Genomic DNA, 20544 nt, shown 5'->3' on the forward strand with positions numbered 1-20544 from the left:
GTCTGTGACTACATATATTCACATGCCTGAAGCTTAAATCTCACTTGTTACTTTACATCAGAGCAAAGTTCCAAAGGATTTCAACTATCATCTTTGTGGCTCCCAGAATTCATGAGAAATAAGTTATAGAGGTACAAAAAAAATACAGAATTATTGGCCCTTAGATATATTAACAACCCTAAACCAGGAAAAATTTGTATGCCAGTATCCTTAGAAGACATGGATGTCTTAGAAGACATTGGCTGTCATCAGGAAGAGTGAGAGAAACAAATCAGGATTCTATTCTGATAATTGTAGTGCAGTGTATTTTATGTGTCTGGTCTCATTTAATTTCATAACAGTTATTATAACCTCCCCTACCTTTTTTTTTTCCCATGAGATTTAGAAAAATTAGCCAGTAAAAAATCAGCTCTGTTTTTCATATCCATATCCCTACAGAAATGTAGTTATGGACATACACATATGATGCCAGATCCTGAGCTTTTTTCTTTTTCGTTTTCTTAAATTTATTTATTTTTTACTCCTGAAATGTAATTGACATACAATGTTAATATTAGTTTCAGGTATAACATGCCAACTCAGCAGTTGTATGCATTACTCAGTGTTCACCACAATATGTATAGTCCCCATCTGTCACCTTACAACATTATTGATATGAATCCTGATGAAATTTACCAATTTTATACTCAATTACACTCACTGCTATAAATTACAAATTGTGATTGCTTAACCTCAAGATAGAAATAATAGACTGGAATTAATTCAGTCATAGTAAAAATAATGCACACTGATTAAAAAAAAAGAAAAGCCTCTTTCTTTTGGGATTTTTTTCCCCTGTCACTCTGCAATCCTAAAAGTAATTTGTTCAAAATAGAGAAATAATAAAAAGCGTTTCTTAAATATATCACTCAGAGTGAGCCATGGCTAATATTTTGAGGTACTTGCTTCATGATGTGTGTGTAGCTTTTTTCCCATGTCATTAAAAATAATTTTAAAACATTTTGTTAGTCTATTAGTTTTAATTTACATATATAATCTTATATGCTGAATTAATTATTCAGCATATATGATTATATTTTGTGAAACCAGTACTCTCCTAGTTTTGTTTCTAATTTTCAACATTACAAATTAAAGTTCCTTTAAATCTCCTTGTATATAAATCTTTAAATGCAACTCTGCTTATTTTATCAGGTAGAATGCTAAAGAATCACTGGTTCAGAACGCATGAACTTCTTAAAAACTTTCCAAGTACATGTCCAAATGGCCTTTTAAATAAATTATGGTAATTTACATGCCTATCAGCAATGTATTACAATTTAAATTTCACTGCTACTTTACCACCATTGAATATTCTTACTGTTTCTTAATAAGTACCAATTTCTGGATCTTACCAGCAGAATGACCCCAGCCAAGTTTCTTAACTATTAGTTTTCGTATCTATAAAATGGGATAATAATAGTGTGTACTTCATTAAGTTATTATGAGGATTAAATAAAACAGAGCAGGTAAATCACTTACCACAGTGCCTTCTATATAGTATGAACTCAGGAAATGTTACCTACTTGTTTTTAAAATGTGCCATTTAAAATAAATAAATAAAATGTGCCAGTTTGATGGAAAATAGAGTACTTATTTGTTTTAATTTGCACTTCTTAAAATATTTATGAGGATAGACTGATTTCAATTCTCATTTGAAATCATGAAATCCCAGAATTTTATATGATTTTATATCAACAAAGTGAGTAAGCACTTAGATGGAATGCATATCATGTTCGAAGTATATTTCTAGGCTCTTATCTATTTGCTCGTTCAATTCTCACAGCATCCTTGTTACATCATAGGGGTTATTATCCACATTTGGTGAAGTTGCTGAGGCTTGGTGAGATGTTAACTTGTTAAGTGTTAATTTGGCCTATAAGTCAAATATCGGGGGGGGGGGGGGCGGTGGCAAAGCTGAACTTTAAACTTAGGACTTTGCCCAGTTTTCTTTCTGCTCTACCACAAATACCTAAGGTTTTGTTATAGTTCAGCTCTCTTTAGTTTTATTCCTTTCAAGTAGATAAAACTCAAATTAGGTCATAAATAATAAGATATCATTAAAGATCAACAATATACAAATTAGATGTAGTTAGAGATCAAATGTCTATAAGTCAGTGCTTTGGATATGTTAGAAAATTCTTGAAAGGGTCGTCATAGCAGTTTCAACAGACTTCTTGAAATCTTTCCTGTAAAGCTATCATTGAACATTGTACTACACAAAGGTAGTTATTAGGCCAATCCTTAACCAAACTATCACAAGTTTCAAAGCTCTAAATTATTGAACTTTAACTATAAAATAGAAACAGTAGGTGTCTGGCTGGCTCAGTTGCTCTAGAAGAGCATTAGATTCTTGACCTTAGGGTTGTGAGTTCAAACCTCATGCTGGGAGTAGAGATTACTTAAATAAATAAAATAGAAAAAGGATGTTTTTCTAATGTTGATCAGTATTGACAAAGAACTACAGAAAATTGTAAATGGCTACAATAAACAAATAAATATTATAAACATATGTATCGTAATATATATAGCATATCATTATTTTATTGTGCTTTTTTTCTGTTAAAGCTCTAAATTGAATAACCTCCAACCAACAGCTGAATATATGTATGTGTCATAATAATTTTGAGTGGCAAATTATTTGTCGTAGGTGTCAACATGAGAACTTAGTAGAACTGCTTGGTTTCTCAAGTGATGGAGATGACCTCTGCTTAGTCTATGTTTATATGCCCAATGGCTCATTGCTAGACAGGCTGTCTTGCTTGGTAAGATATTTGCTCATCAGATTGTTTGGCTTTCTGTTTATGTATTGGAATACTAATATTCACCTTGTTACAAAATTATTTAAACCACATTAATCTTAATATTTTTTCTGCTCTTTGAAAATTATATGGTTGATAGATAAACAGCTGGGATTGCTATTCTATAAGGTGATAATCTTAAATACAAAATTACCAGTCAAGACAAATCTTTGGAGGTGCTCCTATATATTTTTATTGTCAAATAAGAAATGCTGACTCAGACTTGATCTTACTTAGAGATTATTTTTGGACAATTTTTAAAAATTACAATCCCAAATTCTCGGTGATATAATATCATTTTCAGTAGTTGCTTGGAAAAATGTTCTGTTATATATTTTCTATAGATTTTTTATCCTTTTTTTTAATGGGTTGGTTACTTCATAAGGATGATACTCCACCACTCCCTTGGCATATGAGATGCAAGATTGCTCAAGATGCAGCTAATGGCATCAGCTTTTTACATGAAAACCATCATATTCATAGAGACATTAAAAGGTAAATGCTGTTCTAAAAAATGTTTTTTGGAAAACCATCTTCGTAGAATAACTTGCTCTCATTCTTTCTATTCAAATTTCATATGCATGTCTTAACTTACAGTACTCCTTGAAAGCTCTTCTCATTAAAACATCTATAATCTCCTTTTTTCGAAACCCACATAGCTATTTTTAGTATTCATCCTACATGATCTTTTTTTGAATAGCATGGCATTTTGTTTCTCTTGACTGCTTTTGCCTTGTCAAAATTATTTTCTGGATCACCACTGTTTTCTGAATCACTGTCATCCTTCATGGGTGCATTTCAATTTTCTTCTTGCATAAATAGCCAATATTAATTAAGCACCTACTATGTGCTAGGCACTGTAGATAATATAGTTAGCAAAAGTAGCACTTGTAGTGTTTGAAATCAATCAAATGATCACTAATAATAGAAAATTAATAAGGAGTATATAGTATTTAATGTAGAGTATTAGTATATACAAGAGTTTTCTGAGGAAGTGCTATTTTAGCAGAGATCCAAAGAATGAGTAGGAAATAAGTGGGCACAATTTGAAGGTAACTACAGAAGGTAGGGAGAAAATCATTTTAGACAGAATGGACTGCATTTTTAAGACCAGTATTGAGAGGGAACATGAAAGCATAGATAAATTTTTGGAAGTGAAATGAATACAGTATAACTGAAATGCAGAAATTAAAGGAATGATTGATATAAAATAAAATTATAGAAGTCAGCCTGAAACTAAACCTGTAGGATCTAATAGACTAATGTAAGGACTTTAGTTTTATTATAAATGTAATAAGATGCCCCTGAAAAATTATAAGAAGAGATGTGGCATCATGTTTAAGTTTGGAGAAGATCCCTTTGACTTGAGTGTAGAGAACAGTTGGTAGGAAGGGCTAGTTAGGAAGCTATTACAGAAGTTGTGGTGGTAGCGGTTCATTATCAAAAGAAGTGAACAGATTTGAGAGATTAAGATGGCAGGACTGGGTGCTGGGTGTCTCAGTCGGTTAAGCATCTACCTTCGGCTCAAGTCATGATCCCTGGGTCCTGGGATAAAGCCCCAAGCAGGGAGCCTGCTTCTTCCTCTCCTTCTGTCCCTCCCCCACTCATGCCCTCTCTCACTTGCTCAGCTCACTCTCTTTTGCTCTCACTCTCTTTCAAATAAATTTTTAAAATCTTGAAAAAAAAAATAAGATGTGAGGACATGCTGATATCTTGGCTGCAGAAGGATCAGAAAGAGGGACATGTCAGGAATGACTCCTGGATTTCTAGCTTCCTGAATTGCATTCTGGGATGATTGTAGCATGATTCACTTACATAGAAAGCACTGGAAGAGGACTAGGTTGACGGTTGAGAATGTGAAATCTCTTTTGTACATGTTGTGTTTAAGATTCTTTTAAGATATGGAAGTGGAGGGGCACCTGGGTGACTCAGTGGGTTAGCCTCTGCCTTCAGCTCGCGTCGTGATCTTGGGGTCCTGGGATTGAGCCCCACATCCGGCTGTCTACTCAATGGTGGGCCTGCTTTCCCCTCTCTCTGCCTGCCTCCCTGCCTACTTGTGATCTCTCTCTCTCTGTCAAATAAATAAATAAAATTTATAGAAGTAGAAATGTTAGTGTCATATACAGATATGGAGCTGAAAAAGTCTGAGCTAAAGATATAAATTTGTGAATTACATACAGTTGATAAGACCTATTATATGATTGTAGTCTCTTAAGGAGAGATAGAGATTAGGAAAAGTCCCAAGATTTAGTCCTAAGGAACTTTAAGACTTAATGGCCAAATAGAAGAGAATGATTTCAAAAAGGAATCTAAGAAAGTAGGCACAGAAAGGTCAGATGAGAACCTGGTATCTGTGAAAATGAGGAAAGAGAGTATTTCCCAAAACAGACTAGTCAAAAGAATGTCATTTGCTTTTTAGAGGTCAGGGTGAGGACTGAAAAATCACCATTTGGTTAGTGCTCTGAAGAGCATTAGTATCTTTACAGAGCACTACTTTCGCACAGAAACTGGGCAGAATTCAGGATGTATTTGAGGAGAGAGTGGGAGCTAGAGAACTGAAATGTGAGTGTAGACAAGTCTTTTATGGTATTTAGATAGTGAAGGGTGATTACTGGAAATACTGTGTCATTCAGGAAACTTCTTTTAAGATGGCAGAGACTAAAGTGTGCTTTTATGCCTATGGGAAAAGGAAGATGATAAAATAGAAGAGAGAAGTGAAATAATTTATGGAGTGAGGTTCTTGAGAACATAGGAAGGAGTCCAAGTAAAGGGATAAGCCATAGATGAGAGGACAGCACAGTCTCTCATCCCTTACATATTGGTGGATTTCCTCCTGTTATCACCTCCTGTCTCTTCTGTTCCCAGAAAGTGTTCTTGCTGACATTATATTGACTTCACCTGCTATCTATATGTGGGTGACATCAAATCTGTATCATCAGCCTCCGATCCTATATTTTTAATATCTTCAGACCAAAAACACCTTGTCTCTGTGTCCCACAGAAGCCTCTAAGTTAACATACCAGAAATCAAATTTTCTCTTCCAAACCGAAGTGTTCTTCCCATGTTCCCTTCCTGGTCAAATGAAGTCACTATTCCTCCTGTCTCCCAAGCTAAGGACTTTCTCATTCCCTGCATCATACTCATTACAAAGTTCATTGAATGTGCCTCAAAATTCTCAGTTCCTTTTTTTCTTCCAGTGTTCTTTCTTTATCCAGACTCTCACTATCTCTCACTTGCTTTAATACAAGCTTTCCTGGTCAGTCTTTACCTAGTCTGTTCCACTTCTCAACTATTCACTACTATACCACCAGATTATGTTTTTAAAAAATCAAGTCTAGGGGCACCTGGGAGGCTCAGTGGGTTAAGCGTCTGCCTTCAGCTCAGGCCATGATCCCAAAGGTTGTAGAATTGACCCCCAAGCCGAGCTTCTCACTCAGTGGGCAGTCTTCCTTCTCTCTCTTCCTCTGCCCCTTCCCTGCTTGTGCATGCTCTCTCACACTCTCTCAAATAAATAAATAAAAATCTTCAAAAAAAAAAAAAATATCAAGGGATGCCTGGGTGGCTCAGTGGGTTAAAGCCTCTGTCTTCGGCTCAGGTCATGATCCCAGGGTCCTGGGATCAAGCCCCGCATCAGGCTCTCTGCTCAGCAGGGAGCCTGCTTTCTCTCTCTCTCTCTCTCTACGCCTACCTCTCTGCCTACTTGTGATCTCTGTCTGTCAAATGAATAAATAAAAATCTTTAAAAAAAAAAATCAAGTCTAATAGCACGAATTTCTTACTATGAAAACTTCTGCTGGCATCCTGCTCTCAGGATCAAGTTCATATTCTCTCCATGTTTTGTTGGCGCCAATTTCTTTCTTTTTTTTTTTTTTTAAGATTTTATTTCTTTATTTGACACAGAGAGAGATCACAAGCAGGCAGAGAGGGAGGCAGAGAGAGAGGGGGAAGCAGGTTCTCAGCTAAGCGGAGAGCCCGATGCAGGGCTCAATCCCAGGACCCTGAGATCATGACCTGAGCCAAAGGCAGAGGCTTAACCCATTGAGCCATCTAGGCACCCCTCACTGGCACCAGTTTCTTGAAATTGATCATATGTTTTTATGTTTTCATCACTCTGCACATGTTGCTCTATTTGCCTGAAATGGCTTTTATCCCCTCATTTAACCCTCACCTTGTAACAATTCTTCAAGGCTAAGCACACTGTTCACCCTCTCCTTAGAATTTTCTCCAGTTCTTACAGGCATGTGGTTGTTCCCTCAGTATTTTGTACCTAATATCACCGCTATGGAGTATTTATTGGATTTTTAAAAAATTAGTTATGAACCTTTTTCATAGATAAGGTTTGAAAATCCCTCCTCCATGCAAGACTGAGCTTAAATACTATTATACATAGTGATTCCTTGATAAAAATTTTATTGAATGCAACTATGCGTGTATGAGCAAATGCTTGTAGTGAATAAATGAAGACCTTTTAACCATGTTCTTTCCTCTTTGCAAGATTTCAGATAGTACCAAAAAAAAAAAAAAAAAAAGAATAACACCTGAAACTAATATATTAACTGTTAACTGTTAACAGTACTGGAATTAAAATTAAAAACTTAAAAAGAAGAATAAAGAAATTAATAATTGAGACACTTTGGTTGGAAATTTGTTTTTAAGTGAGTTGAGAAATATTAGGAAAGGAATAAGAATGGTGCTTTAGGAGACCGAGGGAAATTTTCCCTGTGATAAATTACTTTGAAATAATGAAAATATCTCTCACTGATGTGGACAGTTTTATTTCATTTTTATTCTCCTAAAATTTTTCCTCAAGAAACAAAAAGGGAAAGAAAAAGATCTTTTCTTTCTTTAATCTGAAACTAGATTTATTTGTATGAATTTCAGGTTTTTATGATATGTATTATAAAATGGTATAATCTGTAACTATGTACATATGTTCTGTATGTATATAAATATGAACTGTTTGACTTGCTTGAAAAGAAAAATATTTTTTTTCTTTTCAGTGCAAATATCTTACTAGATAAAGACTTCACAGCCAAAATATCTGACTTTGGGCTTGCACGGGCTTCTGAGAAGTTTTCCCAGACAGTCATGACTAGCAGAATTGTGGGAACAACAGCTTATATGGCACCTGAGGCTCTCCGAGGAGAAATAACACCCAAATCTGATATCTATAGCTTTGGTGTGGTGAGTTTCACATATGTATTTATTAAAAATAATCATTTTGGCTATAACTGTGAAATTGAATTAGAATATTTTGGAATACCTGTCTTGCTTAGCTTTCTGATATAAATGCACGTGTTGTTTACTTTAACCCTAGTTAAATGATAAAGTTATAAAAGCTTCTCCAAATCTGTGGAACTTTTAAAAATGGATTTCTGAAGTAACTACAAGAAGTAACTTTTTTACTACACTATCCTCATGAAATAGTATGAAGCTTACATAAAATTAGTGCATAAAACAGATGCTCATTTGGTTAAGCATCTGCCTTTGGTTCACGTCATAATACGAGGGCCCCGGGATCAAGTCCCGCATGAGGCTCCCTGCTCACTGGGGAGCCTGTTTCTCTGTCTGCCATTCCCCCTGCTTGTGCACATGCTCTCTCTCTCTCTCTGACAAATAAATAAAAGTCTTTAAAAAAAAATAAGTGCATAAAACAAACCATGTCATACAGCACACCTTTTAATGTCATATTTTTTTAATGAAATATTTTTTTAAAGATTTATTTATTTATTTGACAGACAGAGATCACAAGTAGGCAGAGCGGCAGGCAGAGAGAGAGGGGGAAGGAGGCTCTCCACTGAGCAGAGGGCCTGTTTTAGGGCTCGATCCCAGGACCCTGGAATCATGACCCAAGCCGAAGGCAGAGGCTTTAACCCACTGAGCATCCAGGCATCCCTAAATGAAATATTTTTAAAGAGACATTCACTTTGACATTTTCTGATATACTGGTCTGTTCCGAATAACTTTTAAGATGGAGTGAGTGGGAGTGGTTGGAGAAATCAAGTTCTACTTCATCTTATTTTTGCGTATATGTTTCCTATATGGAAATTTAACTTCACAGCACTGTGAAAGTAAGGCACAGAATTGTAAGATATGCCTAAAATTTAGAAAATAATATATTCTAAAACCCAGAGAAAATTATTTTTGTGAAGAGTCCCCTGCAAGACAGGAGAAAGAATGTCCAGAACACATATTGAATGGAGCTGATTATTTAATAAGTTGCTAATAGAAAAGTACTGCTTGTGGGGATTGGTAAAACCCAAGGTTTCTGTGAAGGAGTGGTGGTGAGAAAAAACCAACTCATGTCCTTTCTGCTTTTTCTTTTTCTTTTTTTTTTTTTTATATTTTATTTATTTGAGAGAGAGAGAGAGAATGAATGGGGGGAAGAGGGCAAAGGGGGAGAGAGAGAGGCTCTCAAGCAGACTCCCCACTGAGCAAGGAGCCCAGTACGGGGCTCCATCCCAGGACACCGAGATCATAATCGGAACTGAAACCAAGAGTTGAACACTTAATGGACTGAGCCACCCAGGTGTCCGGTCCTTCCTGCTTTAATGCCTAAAAGGCATAATGCATTGTATGGAAATGATTAATCAGATTTCATAATAAAGATCCATATTCTTCAATTTAAAGTTAATTTAAAACGAAAACCATATTCTTTTCAAATGTTGTCTTGAGTATTATAGTAATTTACTTTTTTTGTCTTCATAGGTTTTATTAGAAATAATAACTGGACTTCCAGCTGTAGATGAACACCGTGAACCTCAGTTATTGGTAACTGAAAGATTTATTATTTTTTCCAGCCCTTTTCTCTTTGCATTTATAATCTAAATTTGTATGGGTAAATTTGGCATCTAGCAATGTCTTTTTCTATTGGCAATCTTTTCATTGACAATTATAAAGTGGCATATGGAAAGAGCATCACATATTTCTAATTTCAGCTCTGCCACGAAGTATTTGTGAAGCTTGGAAAAGTCACATATATTCTATGTGCTGGGTAAAACCGGAATAGAACTATATGACTTTTTTAGGTCTTCTATAGTATATTTTTATTTTGTTTACTTTCAGGGTGATTACTAACAGCTTTTAAGCTCAGAGAGGGTAAACAAAATGGCTTCCATTCAGATTTGTATCAGAATAGCTAGTAGAATTTTCTATTCATTTCCCTAATGGGATTTTATTTATAAAGTTATGATAGAAAAAAATTTCCTGTGTATTTATTAGGCACTCATTGGCAATTATATAAATAGACGAACTGAATGCTAAAACCATAAGAAAATTGCCTTACCTTTTTTTTCCTATATAGTAAATTTTAAGAACCTGGAGGGTCTTTTTATAAAAATAAAAAATTTCAGAAACCTTTTATAATGTAAAGATTTCAGAAATATTTACTATCATGAAGGGGTGCCTGGGTGCCTCAGTGGGTTAAGGCCTCTGCCTTCAGCTCAGGTCATGATCCCAGCACCCTGGGATCGAGCCTGCATTGGGCTCTCTGATCAGCAGGAAGCCTGCATCCTCCTCTCTCTCTCTGCCTGCCTCTCTGCCTACTTGTGATCTCTGTCTATCAAATAAATAAATAAAATCTTTTTTTAAAAAAACTATTTACTATCATGAATAAGTTTTTCTTAAAACTAGTATAATAACTATGCTGACTTTATTCTAATTTATGTATTCTAATGAGGCAAACCAGTGAGACAAATTCAGATACTTATATGTATAACAGATTATTCCCCTAGAATGGAGATTAGAAAGTCAAAGGGTATGATATTGTTGCTCAAGGGATGGGTGCCATTTTTCACTTTAAGAAAAGCAATAAGTACGATATCTATATATTATAATATTGTTACTGGTGTCCCTTTCTAATAAATACATTATAAAATCTTCCATTGGGTTACCTGGGTGGCTCACTCAGTTAAGTGTCTGCCTTTGGCTCAGGTCATGACTGCAGGTTTCTGGGATCAAGCCACACATTGGGCTCCCTTATCAGAGGGGCTCCCGCTTCTCCCACTCTCTCTGCATATTGCTCCCCCTGCTCAGGCTCTGTCTTGCTCTCTGAAAAAAGGAAATAAATAATCTTAAAACAAAACACAACAAAAAACCTTCTGTGGTTCCCTGGATATGCATTAATGCAGTATTACTTGTTATATAACATTTCACATTGAAGTGTATTTATAGAACATAATATTATTGTGAAAGTTATTATTTGCATAATATCTGGATTTTTTTATAGTAGTACACAGTGATACTTTGTCCTCATCAAGAAATAAAGTTATCTGTCCCATTGGGTGTTGGGCATCAAGACAGAAGCGTGGGTTGTAGATAGAATTTTGGAGCCATTAGTGTCAGGCATAGATAAGCTTTGGCTATAGATTGGATTATACAGAGAAAGTGTGTGCATTAAAAATACAGGAGGAGAGAGGGAAAGAAAAAGAACTCTGTTTTGTTCTACCTTGTAATTTTTTATATTTTTAAGCAAATCCACCTGTCTAAAGGTCTAAATCCTTTTTCCTGAGACTTATTCCACTTTTATTTATTTATTTTTTTTAATTTTTTATTTTTTATAAACATATATTTTTATCCCCAGGGGTACAGGTCTGTGAATCACCAGGTTTACACACTTCACAGCACTCACCAAAGCACATACCCTCCCCAATGTCCATAATCCCAACCCCTTCTCCCAAACCTCCTCCCCCCAGCAACCCTCAGTTTGTTTTGTGAGATTAAGAGTCACTTATGGTTTGTCTCCCTCCCAATCCCATCTTGTTTCATTGATTCTTCTCCTACCCCACTTAAGCCCCCATGTTGCATCACCACTTCCTCATATCAGGGAGATCATATGATAGTTGTCTTTCTCTGCTTGACTTATTTCACTAAGCATGATACACTCTAGTTCCATCCATGTTGTCGCAAATGGCAAGATTTCATTTCTTTTGATGGCTGCATAGTATTCCATTGTGTGTATATACCACATCTTCTTGATCCATTCATCTGTTGATAGACATCTAGGTTCTTTGATATTTGCAAACGACTTATTCCACTTTTAAAATGTTATAAAAGCTTCAAACCTGTGGTTTGAGTAAGTATGAAATCCAGAAAAACACAGAATCCATCTCAGTCATAAGTTTTACACATGACCACATAATAGTGAAAAATCATAAAACCTTAGGGATGACTATACTCTTTCACTTATTCTTAACGTGTGAAAGCAGTAGGACTATAAACTAATAAGATATTATCACAAGTATAACCAAAAGGGAATGGCCCTTCAAAGAAGCTTTGTATCACTAGATTCTGCCATCACTCAAATGCTTTCAAAATACATTTGGAAGAGTTTCTGGAGAGTTTATAATTGACTTCATATCAATAGTCTTTTTCATATTAGTTTCCGAGGGTTGCTGTAAAAAAATTAACACAAACTGAGACTTAAAGGGACTGACATGTATTCTTTCATAGTTCTGGAAGTAAGAAGTCTTAAATCAAGGTGTTGTCAAGGTCCATCTGTATTCCCTCTAGAGGGTCTGGGGGAGACTCTTGCCTCTTCCAGCCTCTAGTGGCTGTTGGATTCCTTGACTTGAGGCCACCTCACTCCAATTTCTGCCTCTCTGGTCACGTTATCTTCCCTGTGTCTGTTTTCTTCTCATTCTGTCTCTTAGACAGATGCTAGTCATTGAATTTAGGGCCCATGTGGGTAATTTCAGATGACTTTATCTTAAAATGCTTAACTTCATTATATCTGCAATGACCTTTTCTCCAAGTAAAGTCATATTCATAGATTCTGGGGATTAGGACTTGGACATATTGATTTCAGGGCCACTGCTCAACCAACTACATCATCCTTATCCTCATCTTCATCCCACCACATAGTCCTTGCCTCTCTCCCTATATATTACTTTTTTATCATGGCCCTGTCCCCTTTTTTCCTTCTGTCTTTTTCACTTCTATTCAATAATTTGAGTACCTATAGAGAAGTTTGCCTATGCAGGGAGGAGGAGTCTGGGTCCAGAAATTGGAATTGCTCTATCAGGAGTACATCAGGAAGCAAATCACCCTAAAAATAAAAAATAAAAAATTTAAAAAGGGGAGCAAATCACCCTGAGCCCCTAGTAAATGTTGCTATTGGGAATATGAGAGCCCTTAACTCAGCAACATAAATACAAAAATTAGAAGGCAGATGGCTGATAGTATCTAAAAAGTGTATGTGTATGTATCTATGTATGAATATATGTATAAATAAATAAGTAAATAGGGTTTCTCCTGTATATCTTTAACTCTTACTAAGTTTATAAAAATAGATAGTAAAATGAATATATGTTATTAGGAAGTAGAATAAATAATTCCATTTACATTCTGATTTCTTTGACTTTTATTTGAAACTCCTGATGAAGTTTTAACATTTGTTTTGGGATGCCTGGGTGGCTCAGCCAGTTAGGTCAGGTCAGGTCATGATCCCAGGGTCCTGGAATCGAGTCCTGTGTCAGGCTCCTCACTCAGCAGGGAGCCTGCTTTTCCCTCTGCCTCGGCCTGCTGTTCCCTCTGCTTGTTCTCTGTCTCTCTCTCTCTTTCTGACAAATAAATAAAATAAAATCTTTTTAAACAATTTTGTTTTAAAGCTAGATATTAAAGAAGAAATTGAAGATGAAGAAAAGACAATTGAAGACTATGTTGATACAAAGATGAATGACACTGATCCCGCTTCCATTGAAGCTATGTACTGCATTGCTAGTCAATGCTTGCATGAAAAGAAAAACAAGAGACCAGACATTAAGAAGGTACTATTTTTTATATTTATTTAAAAAGTGAAGGAGGTAGGGTTCATCTTTTTTTTCTAAGTTTACATTGCAAACCAATTATTTAATACAGTTTTGTTTTGTTTTGTTTTTTGTCTTTCTTTTTGAAAGGTTCAACAGCTGCTACAAGACATGACAGCTTCTTAAAATTTTACTGGAATAAACTCTTGGGTTTTTTTGTTTTTTTTTTTATACACCTGTCTAAAACATTTTTTAAACTAAAATTTTGTTTTTGTAAACATTCTTTTTTACCTTTAACCAGGCAGCATGGAGCAGTTTAGTGGCTACTAAAGCTTGTATAGAACCCCCAACAAATATACAAGCAAAAGTAGAGCCAGATATCAACCCTAAACCCTAGCTTTTTAGTGTCACCCTCAGTCCTTGAGTAATCCCTCAGACCTCTCCTCGGAACCTCACCAAACATGGTTTCAAAACTACAGAATTAGCAACAAGGACGACTGGACCATAGGGTGAAAAGACCCTAGGCCAAAGCCCAGTTCTGCTGCTAATTTGCTGGAGCGCTTTGGGCAATCCCTTCATGGCTTTGAGCCTTGGTTTTTTTTTTTTTTTTCTTACTGGTATCATTAGGCTAAGATCTGTTGTGCTTCCCTGACAGGTAGTCATGAAAATCAAATGAGGCAGCATATGTGCATGCACTTTGTAACATGTAAAGTGATATAAAATTTGAAGTTTATATACAATCCAATTATAGTCATTTGTTTATAGGATCATGTTCAGAGTGTGCTATTTTAAGTAATCATTCACCACTAACCAAACATGCCCTGATGTTACTTCCATGATGGTATGGTCAACATTAGATTATGTTACCTGGCAAAAATGAAGGAATTTTGCAGATGCTGTTAAGGTGCCTAATCTTCTGACTTTAAGTATCAACATAGAGACTCTGCTGGGTGGGGCTGACCTAATAAGGTGAGTTCTTATAAGAAGCCTGAGAGATTATCCCATGGGCCTTGAAGAAGTAAGCTACCATTTGTAAGAAGGCCACACTGGCTAAGCCCTCAGGATGGCCTTCTAGGCTGAGAGCTACCTTCCAGCTATTAGCCAGCAATAAAAAAAAACTAAGACTTGGGTTGTATAACCACAAGAAACTGAATTCTTCTAGAAAAAATAACTGTTTTTCTTCCCATATTTCTGACCTACTGGCTTGCTTGCTAGCCAACTAAAAATTTTAGATTTTCCTCAATATGTTCTATGATAATCAAGCAGGTAAAAGGAACAATTAAATGTTTTGCCTTACTTCTCTGATATATAATTAAGAGAAATATAAGGGCACATTTTAAAGTATTATTGCCATATCCACTTTTTGGTCCTATAGCTGTATAAAATGGCCATACATCTCAGGGATCTGTAGTCCTTTTTATTCACTTTTAAAACACAGCATATCTCAGAGATATGGACAGTTCAATTCCAGACCACCACAATAAATTGAGTATCACAATGAAGTGAGCCACATAAATTTTTTGGTTTGTCAATGCATATAAAACTTGTGTTTACACTACACTGTAGTCTATTAACTATGCCATAGCATATGTTTAAAAAAGTAATGTGCATACCTTAATTTAAAAATACTTTGCTACTAGAAAATGCTATCATCTGAGCTCACAGGGAGCTTTTTGCTGGTGAAGGGTCTCGCCTCCACATTGATGGCTGCTGACTGGTCAGGGCAGTGGTTGCTGAAGACTTGGGTGGCTGTGGCAACTTCTTAAAATGAAGTTTGTCCCATCAAGTGACTCTTCCTTTCACAATCTCCATGTAGCATGCAATGCTGCTTGATAGCATTTAGCTACAGTAGAACTTTTTTCAAAATTTGAGTCAGTCTTTTCATACCCTGCCACTCCTTTATCAACTAAGTTGATGCAGTATTCTAAATGTTATATTATTATTTCAACAATCTTCACAGCGTTTTCACCAGGAGTAGATTCCTTCTCAAGAAACTACTTTCTCTGCTCATCCCTATGAAGCAACTCTCGTTTGGTAAAGTTTTATCATGAGATTGCAGAAATTTAGTCACGACTTAAGACTCTACTTCTAATTCTAGTTTTCTTGCTCTTTCTACCACATCTGTAGTTACTTCCTCCACTGAAGTTTTAAACCCCCCAAAATCATCTATGAGTGTTGGAATCAACTTTCTTCCTATCAGCAATAAGACTGTTTCCCTTTCTTATCATTCATGTGTTCACTAGAGTAGAACTTTAAATTTCCTTCAAGAAATTATCCTTGGGGTGCCTGAGTGGCTCAGTGGGTTAAGCCTCTACCTTTGGTTCATATCATGATCTCAGGGTCCTGGGATTGAGCCCCACATCGGGCTCTCTGCTCAGGGGGAGCCTGCTTCCCCTTCTCTCTCTGCCTGCCTCTTTGCCTACTTGTGATCTCTCACTTTGTCAAATAAATATATAAAATCTTAAAAAAAAATTATTCTTTGCATTCACAACTTAGCTAACTGTTTGGTGCAAGAGTTCTAGCTTTTGGTCTGTATCAGCTTTTGACATGTCTTCCTCACTATACTTAATCATTTCTGTCCTTTGATTTAAAATGAAAGATGTGGGCGCCTGGGTGGCTCAGTGGGTCCTCTGCCTTCGGCTCAGGTCATGATCTCAGGGTCCTGGGATCGAGCCCCATATCGGGCTGTCTGCTTGGCGGGGAGCCTGCTTCCTCCTCTCTCTCTCTGTCTGCCTCTCTGCCTGCTTGTGATCTCTGTCTGTCAAATAAATAAATAAAATATTTTAAAAAAATAAAATAAAATGAAAGATGTGACACTTCCTTTCACCTGAACACTTAGAGGCCATTGTAGGGTTATTAATTTTATCATTGTGTCTCAGGGATTAGGGAGGCCCAAGGAGAAGAAGAGAGATAGGCAAACAGTAGGTCAGTAGAACAGTGAGAGCATACACAACATTTACCAATAAGTTCACCATCTTGTATGGGCACTGTACTTGGTGTTGGTGCCTCAAAACAATGACAATTGTAAAAGCAAAGGTCACTGACCACAGATCACCATAACAAATATGCTAATAACAGTTTGAAATATTTCAAGAATTACCAAAATGTGGCACAGAGACACAAAGTGAAGAAATTATTTTGGAAAAATGGTGCTGATAGACTTGTTCAACCCAGGGTTACCATAAATCTTCAGTTTATAAAAGCTGCAGGATCTGCAAAGTGAAATAAAATTATTTATGCCTATAAGTATGTATTTTATTTTTTCCACTTTACTGTGGTATCATTGACAAAATTATATATAAGTCAGGTGTTCAATGTGATGTTTTGATATATATGTATATATACATTGTGAAATGATTGCCACAAGCTAATTAACACAGTCAGCACTTCATGTAGTTACCTTTTTTGACTTTTTTGGTGTGGTGAGCACATTTAAGATCTATTTTCTTAACAAATTTCAGTATACAATACAGTATTATTAAGTATAGTCATCAACCTACACATGAGATCCCCAGAAGTTATCATTTCATAACTAAAAGTTTTTATTCTTTGACCAACCTCTGCCCCTACTTCTTTAATGTCTGTACTATGCCACTGTAAGAATGGACACGGATAGAAATGGCTTTTCAATCATTCAAATTCTAATGTCTAGAAATGATCAATATGGAGACAATAACAATGAATCTCCAAAATTAATGCTAAGATTTCATTCCTTTAATGAAATTAGGAAAAAATTATCTCTTGAAATACTCTGACCTAAAACAATAATTAACAAATAAAATTTTTAAAAAACAAAATTAATTCAACAAATATTCATTGATTGTTTTCAATTGTCCAGACTCATAAAAGCAATGAACATATAATAACGAATAATACAAAGTCCTTGTTTTTTAGGAGTTTGTTCTCAGGAGAAAGTCTCTGTTAGATGGAGATGAGACACTGAGATGATAATTTACAAGTAAATAAAACAAAATCAGGTAGTGAGAAGTATAAAGGAAACCTTAAAACTATATATTGTAATAGATTTCCTTGGCTAAGCGGCTTTAACAACACCCAAGCTCAAACAAACAAAACCTACCAGTGTATAGTCTCAGAAATGATAAGCCTGTATTGTAACTCAGAGAGGAAATAAAAAATCTAAACTGAATCAAGTTTTGTGTGTTTGTGTTATCAGAGCCCTTAGGTTAGCAATGATCCAAGAATAAGACTTTGTCACAAAATCTCTACTACTATCCTGGGGCAAGGAGTATTGTCTTTCAGATTATGTCAGGTGTTTTCCTTTACTAGGCTGTTTACGCATCAGGGTAATTTGTTGAAGATAGTTATTGAGGTTATCTAACTATATGTCTGCTTGCATTAACTCCATACTTATCTAGCAGTCTTTCCTTTTAATCTCCTTTTGATTTCCTGCCTGGATTTGCCTTTTGGAAGGTAGTGTACAATGACAAAACTATTACAATCTACATACAGTTTCTGTTGCAGAATGTCTTTTATGATTAGTAAAATCACATTCTAGTTTATACTTAAGTCTTTTGAAAGTTTAGGTAGCATGAATTAAATCATTATTGATCATCTCAGGCTGACCTGCAATTCTGAAATTTAAACCTAAGACTTTGAGTGACCCTTTCTCCTACTATAGCCATTCTATAAGCAGATGGTGTCTAAACCTCCTTTTAGAATTATAAAGTAGCAACAATCCAGCAATTATACTACTAGGTACCCAAAGAGTACAAAAATACTAATTCAAAGGAATACATGCTCCCCAATGTTTATAGCAGCATCACCTATAATAGACAAAATATGGCAACAGCCCAAAGTCTATCAACTGATGAACAGATAAAGAAGATGTGATATATATACAATGGAATATTACTCAGCCATCATAAAGAATGAGATCTTGCCATTTGCAACAATGTTGATAGAACCAGAGTATATTCACTAAAGCAAAATAAGTCAGAAAAACAAATACCATATGGATTTCACTCATATGTGGAATTTAAGAAACAGAGGAAAAGAAGAGAAAGAAGCAAACTAAGAAACAGAATCTTAAATGTAGAGTCTGTTAGGGAAGTGGATGGGGGGATGGCTTAAATAGGTGGTGGGGATTAAGGAGTGTACTTGTTTTGATGAGAACCAAGTGTTATATAAGTATGTTATTTAAGTCATGAATCATGCTTGTACACCCAAAACTAATATTACACTATGCTAACTAACTGGAATTTAATTAAAAAATTTTTTTAAATTTAACTAACATTATGGTGTAATTATTTTGCAATATATAAGTATATTAAATCACTACATTGTATACCTTAAAATTACACAATATTAAATGTCAACTATTTCTCAATAAAGCTGGAAAGGAAAGAATTTAAAAGTTAAGCAAAGACTGGATATGTAGTTCCTCCTCCCCTTTGTAAAATGTCTAAATAATGACAGAACTTTTGTTATAAAGTGAGGTATATCCCCATCACATATTTTAGAAGAAGATTAACACTCTTCTTTATAGTGACAACACAGTTTGACTATTACTAGTGAGTGGCCTTAAAAATATGTTGAAATGGGGTGCCCGGGTGGCTCAGTGGGTTAAGGCCTCTGCCTTTGGCTCAGATTATGATCCCAGGGTTTTGGGATTGAGCCCTGCATCGGGCTCTCTGCTCAGCGGGGCGCCTGCTTTCTCCTCTCTCTCTGCCTGCATCTCTGCCAACTTGTGATCTCTGTCTGTCAAATAAATAAAATCGTTTTTAAAAGTTATTTAAAAAATGTGTTGAGGGGCACCTGGGTGGCTCAGTGGGTTAAGCCTCTGCCTTCGGCTCAGGTCATGATCCCAGGGGCCTGGGATTGAGTCCCGCATTGGGCTCTCTGCTCAGCAGGGAGCCTGCTTCTCCTCATCTCTCTCTCTGTCTGTCTCTCTGCCTATTTGTGATCTCTCTCTCTGTCAAATAAATAAATAAAATCTTTACAAAAAAAAAAAATGTGTTGAAATGTTGACCAAGAGTTTAAAAAAAAGTTAGTATCACTTCCATTAATGCCATTCTTTGGTCAAATACTTTTATTATTATTATTATTTTAAGAATTTTATTTATTTATTTGACTGAGAGAGATCACAAGTAGGCAGAGAGGCAGGCAGAGAGAGGAAGGGAAGCAGGCCCCTGCTGAGCAGAGAGCCCGATGCGGGACTCGATCCCAGGACCCTGAAATCATGACCTGAGCCGAAGGCAGTGGCTTAACCCACTAAGCCACCCAGGCGCCCCTGGTCAAATACTTTTAAATGAATTCATAAGTTAGTAGAGGAAACATGAAATAGCTTACTCTGTTAACCATACTAGGAAAACCTGCCATACCAAGATTTTATTTATTTGTTTGTTTGTTTATTGCCAATAAAGGTCAATGATAACATCTGCTGTTAAACATTTAGGGCTAGAAAATGACAAAGGAACTCCAAAAATGTGCCTCTCCATAAAAATAATGAAAAAGATGGCAAAAATTGTCAGAATTGACTTTTTTTTCAGAACTAGGAAACAGCAACCCAACGAGAATTTACTCAAGAGAAAGGGCTGAATCTCAATAGGAATGACAAGTTTTGTGGCATTTTAACTTGTCCTATTATAATCCCTTATATCCCAGCCCAGTGGCAGCCTTGAAAAAAAAAAGCACCCCTGCTTTCTGGTACCAGAGGGAGCAGAACAGAGCTGGAGCTCTTTCAAGGCCTCATTCTGAAAGAATTGTAATTGTTTGACCTCTCTTGTGGTTCCTCGGTTAGATGACATCCTAAGTCTTATCTTAATTTCACCTGACTAAAGCTCACTTAGTGCTAAAAGACTTTCTGTGGAATCGTTTGTCAAAAATGTTTACTGGCAAATGTTTTAATGACAGCTGCCTGAGGTGATGAATAACAGGATGTTTCAGTAGGCTAACTAAAAAGCTTAAGAAGAAAAGCTGATGAATAAGATGTTCATTATGGTT

The 20544-nt window shown here is 35.9% G+C and overlaps 1 protein-coding gene across 7 annotated transcripts in view; it reads left to right on the forward strand.

Annotated features, from left to right (window-relative positions):
* Positions 1–20544, forward strand: part of IRAK4 (interleukin 1 receptor associated kinase 4) — a 53117-nt gene that overhangs the window by 14670 nt on the left and 17903 nt on the right. For 6 of the 7 annotated variants that reach the window (XM_059402938.1, XM_059402939.1, XM_059402940.1 and 3 more), the window contains 6 exons: positions 2687–2801; positions 3223–3332; positions 7837–8020; positions 9545–9607; positions 13444–13602; positions 13732–18828. In XM_059402938.1, coding sequence (XP_059258921.1) covers positions 2687–2801; positions 3223–3332; positions 7837–8020; positions 9545–9607; positions 13444–13602; positions 13732–13767 — 667 coding nt within the window. In that variant the 3' untranslated portion in view covers positions 13768–18828. Of the gene's footprint in view, positions 1–2686; positions 2802–3222; positions 3333–7836; positions 8021–9544; positions 9608–13443; positions 13603–13731; positions 18829–20544 lie in introns of those variants that run through there. The other variant, XM_059402942.1, reaches the window with a different exon arrangement.

Source organism: Mustela nigripes, chromosome 6 (assembly GCF_022355385.1).
Source record: "Mustela nigripes isolate SB6536 chromosome 6, MUSNIG.SB6536, whole genome shotgun sequence".
Classification (NCBI taxonomy): domain Eukaryota; kingdom Metazoa; phylum Chordata; class Mammalia; order Carnivora; family Mustelidae; genus Mustela; species Mustela nigripes.